Raw genomic sequence first — 4,703 nt, forward strand, 5'->3', positions numbered from 1 at the left:
GTTTTCTTTTCTTACTATAACCTTAAAAAAAACCTCCTCATTATTTGTTATTAATTGCATTTATAACCTAGTCTGTCCATGTTATTATTATTTTTTACCATGAAAAAGTTGTTGTTATTGATTTTAAATGTAGTTGAACTGTTAACTTTTTTACAGTTTCTGAATTTTGAATCATAATTAGAAGCAACAGGGTTGTAGAATTTATTTTTTTCTACAAGATACATATGTAAATCAGTTTCTTATACGCTAAGCAATCCGTACAAGTCCTCTTGGAATTCATTAGGTTGGATTTTGACCTTTTCTTTTGAGTCAGGTCATTATTTGAAAACCCTCTGCATTCAGCGACATCACAAATGGGCATGATACGTTAAAGATGGGTCTAGCACCCTTCAGCTAAGAGGAAGTGCACCGAGAGATCATAAGACATTTATCAAGTGTTATATCACTAGTTGAGTGGCGGTTAACCCCACCACTTTTCTCTGACTAGTATGATTTCCCACATAGGGAGTTTCTTCACTTGTGTTTGACTTCCTATGTGGGCTTGTACTGCATAGTTCTCCTCTCTGCATAAGACCCAGGGGATCCAAAGCTCCAAGCAGGGTGCTGGCTCATGCTTTGTGTTTAAGAAACATTAGTTGAATCTCCAACTGCAAAGGTATGGACCTTCCAGGTGCCTCTCCATCTGCATCCCTGATGACATACTTTATCATTGAGTCGGCATCCATACGTTTCCAGGGTCACTTGAGAAGCTGCACATGTGGTTTATAGGGTGTCAACTTAGAACGCAGTTGTGTGGAAAGTTCTACCGCAGCGTATTGGAGAGCCACTTGACGGTTCACGATGAATTTTTATTTTCAGCATCTCATGTTTTGGTCCTGACTTTAGAAATGAGGACGCTGAGCCTCATATATAGTAAGTGACTTGTCCAAGATGACCCATCTGGCACATGCTGCGTCCTCAATGAAGAGTGTCTGAGGTGACATGGTTTTCCCAACTCCCATCCCAGTGCCCACATCACTATCCCATGACAGACATGACCTGAGACGGTGGTCACTGGCTGGTTTTCCTTCCAAGGTCCTCTATATCAGAGGTCCGCGGCCTCTTAGGAACCGGGCTGCACAGTAGGAGGTGAGCAGCGGGCGGGTGAGCGAAGCTTCATCTGTATTTACAGCTGCTCCCCATCGCTCGCATTACCGCCCGAGCTCCGCCTCCTGTCAGATCAGCGGCCGCATTAGGTTCTCACAGGAGCGCGAACCCTACTGTGAACTGCGCATGCGAGGGATCTAGGCTGCGCGCTCCTTATGAGAATCTAATGCCTGGTGATCTGAGGTGGAGCTGAGGCGGTGATGCTAGCGCTGGGGAGCGGCTGCAAATACAGGTTATCATTAGCAGAGAGGTCTGACTGCACAGAGACCATAATAAATCAATTGCTTGAAGACACGTATCAAAACCCTATCAGTGAGTGGCAAGTGGAAACGAGCTCGGGGCTCCCACCGATTCTGCATCATGACGAGTTGTATAATTATTTCGTTATCTATTACAATGGAATAATAATAGAAATAAAGTGCACGATAAATGCAATGCGAGTGAATCATCCAGAAACCATCCCCCCCCCACCCCCGGTCCGCGAAAAAACTGTCTTCCATGAAACCGGTCCCTGGTGCCAGAAAGGTTGGGAACTGCTGCTCTACATGGGCAGTCAGGAAGGCAGGTATCATTCATGCTAACCCCTGCCCTTGTGTCCCACTCGCCCCTGGTGAGAAAGCCTCATTTTCCCAGCATTCACCATTGGAAAAGTGTATGATAATAATAATGACCACCATTGAGGGCATACAATATGCCAGTTAATGCGCTATGTACTTAATTCTCACCCAAGCCTTCTTTTTTTCTCCCTTTTTCTTTAATTATTAATTTTTATTGGAGTATAGCTGCTTTACAGTGTTGTGTTAGTTTCTGCTATACAGCAAAGTGAATCAGCTACACGTATACCTATATCTCTTTTTTTTTTTTTTTTTTTTTTTTTTTTTTCTGCGGTACGCGGGCCTCTCACTGTTGTGGCCTCTCCCGTTGCGGAGCACAGGCTCCAGACGCGCAGGCTCAGTGGCCATGGCTCACGGGCCCTGCCGCTCCGCGGCATGTGGGATCTTCCCGGACCGGGGCACGAACCTGTGTCCCCTGCATCGGCAGGCGGACTCTCAACCACTGCGCCACCAGGGAAGCCCCTATATCTCTTTTTTTGATTTCCTTCCCATTTAGGTCATCACAGAGCACTGAGTAGAGTTCCCTGTGCTATACAACTGGGTTCTCATTAGTTACCTATTTTATACGTAGTATCAATAGTGTATATATGACAATCCCAATCTCCCAATTCATCCCACCCACCCCTCCCCCCCTTTCACCCAACCCTCTTATTTTATAGAGATGGAAATTGCGCTCAGAGAGGTGATAGAACTATTTCAAGGCCAGACAAAGGAAAGGCTTGAGCCAGGTGGAGACATAGGTCTGTAACGGCCCCAACACTTTACCCATCGGACTTGGAATTTCCAAACACATTTTTGTTTTTCGATCTTCAGGCACGGAAGTCCTCATTTGACAGGAGGCCGTGTTCCTTTACATTGTGGGAAATGCAATGACCATGAATCACCGTTGGCGGAGGGTGGGGGGGCTCTGATCCCTCCCTCCCGGCCATCCCTGCTCTCAGGCTGAGCCACCCACTTCTAATGAAGCCTTCAAATTCTCGGTGTCTGTGGGAAGGAAAGAGAGGGGGTTTGTTTTTCACTTTTGCTGCCATCATTAATTTTATTTAGGAAAGCACTCTGTCTTGAGAGAGAACTGTAAACACTGGGAGAATGAGAGGACCTTGGAGTGAGCTTGTGTGTGCTCCAGACTTCCGCCGGCTGACCCTCGGCTTCCTGGCCCAGCAGACTGGCAGCCCCTGGGCTCGTGGGACAGACATTGGCTGGAGGCCAGTGTCCGAGTTGAATGGCTCAGGCCGGACAGTCCTTCTTTCCAGCCAGAGTGGCAACGAGCCCACTCCTGAGAAGGCGCCTTGGCTTGGAAAACAAACTGTGTGTTAGACGTTGGCGTCCACATCAGGGATCTGAGGCCAGAGACATGGCCAGGCATCTTAGGGAGGCCTGGCTTTGCTGCGGGGCTGCTGCAGCTTCTCAGGAGAACCAGGCCCAGCTTAGGAAATGTCCTATCGCCCAAGAGGGAGCCCAATGTCTAAGAACTGATATAATTGGGAGACCATTAAAAATCAGAATGTGATTCCAGGGCAGTGTCCCCCGTTTTGCCATCCCAGCCGGCATCGAGCTATAACCCTTTATTGTGCTGCTCGGCTCTCATCTCCCAGGGGACAGTGAGGGCAGCCCCGGCAGACCTCTGCGTTATGACCCAGCTGCTGGGCTACGTGGGCCCCTCAGAACCCCACTCTGTGGCTGCAGTCCCCACCATCGCTTTCTATCCGCTCTTCTGGAATGTGGTCGCGAAATGGGAACATAAGACCCGAGAGCCGAGTGGGGCCTTCGGGTCCCCCCACCTGGCCTGCTTCACGCTGGGCGAGGCCATCCTGCTTCTCAACATGCTTCGCTCCACGCAGGCCATGCTGAGCCAGCCCAGGATGCAGAGCCTGGACAACCCCTTGGCCTACCGCGTGGGCCTGGCACTCCTGGGAGTGGGTGGCGTGTTTGTCCTTTCCAGTTTCCTGGCTCTGGGCTTCACGGGGACCAGCCTAGGCGACTATTTCCGGATCCTGAAGGAGGCCAGAGTGACCACGTTCCCGTTCAGCGTCCTGGACAACCCCATGTACTGGGGCAACACAGCCAACCACCTGGGCTGGGCCATCATATAAATCCCGGGCTCCCTCTGTGCCGCCTGGGCGATGGGTCAGCTCTCGTGCCACCATGGAGCCCAGGGCACTGGTCAGGGTCCCCTTCCTCGAACAGGGGTCGGTAAACTCCCTATTACAAGAGTGGGAGGTCCCCGGGCTGCAGGCAGGTGAAGGAATGGCCGTGGCTGGGCGCCCCACTGCCTTGTTCATGGACACTGAAATTAGAATTTCACGTAATTTTCACGAGTCACAAAATATTCTTTTGATTTTTTAAAACAATTAAAATTGTAAAAGCTGTTCTTGGCAAAAGAAAAAAAAAAATTAGAATGTGAAGTAGATGGCCTGGAGTAGCTATGATGTCCACTTTTCTTTTAAAATACCCTCTTCCTGTCTCTCTACGGTTGTGAATCTGTTGCACACCCGCCCAAGAAAATTTTGAAAACAAATAAAAATCTCCCATAATCCTCTACCCAGAGATTTAACTTCTATTGTTTAAAACTGTACCTACCATTTTATTTTGTAATTCAGACATCAGGTGTGCAAAACCAGATTGTGACCCCGATCCATGACACCCTCTCCTCATAAAATGCTTTGTTTGTTTGTTTTTCATAATGAGCATTTCTACCCAATATGAACACTAGGTCTTTGACAATGACCTACGAAACCTTTGGGCTCAATGGTTTTCCTACAACATACTCATCTATTTACATTTTTTTTTTCTTACTTGAGCATGTGCTGTATACACTCACTCCTCCATGTGCCTCCCAGGGGGTTTTCTGGGGTGGAATTCCATCACTTAGGTTGCTTTCTTCTGCATTGTTCTTTGGATCTCAAAATGGACTGCCCATTTATCTCTCTCTGCACAAGGGCC

At 48.3% G+C, this 4,703-nt stretch overlaps 1 protein-coding gene across 1 annotated transcript; it reads left to right on the top strand.

Moving 5' to 3' along the window:
* The first annotated feature begins 1,705 nt into the window (after positions 1–1,705).
* Positions 1,706–3,853, top strand: LOC116764601 (phosphatidylethanolamine N-methyltransferase-like). The gene is made up of 2 exons (XM_032653339.1): positions 1,706–1,711; positions 3,381–3,853. Exon 2 carries the CDS (start codon positions 3,392–3,394, stop codon positions 3,851–3,853), a length of 462 nt encoding a protein of 153 aa, XP_032509230.1. The 5' UTR covers positions 1,706–1,711; positions 3,381–3,391.
* Positions 3,854–4,703: the final 850 nt, after the last annotated feature.

This window comes from Phocoena sinus, chromosome 13 (assembly GCF_008692025.1).
Source record: "Phocoena sinus isolate mPhoSin1 chromosome 13, mPhoSin1.pri, whole genome shotgun sequence".
Classification (NCBI taxonomy): Eukaryota; Metazoa; Chordata; class Mammalia; order Artiodactyla; family Phocoenidae; genus Phocoena; species Phocoena sinus.

Excerpts from the sequence above, each read along its gene's own strand:
- LOC116764601 (XM_032653339.1), top strand. The coding sequence starts at position 3,392 with ATGACCCAGCTGCTGGGCTACGTGGGCCCCTCAGAACCCCACTCTGTG.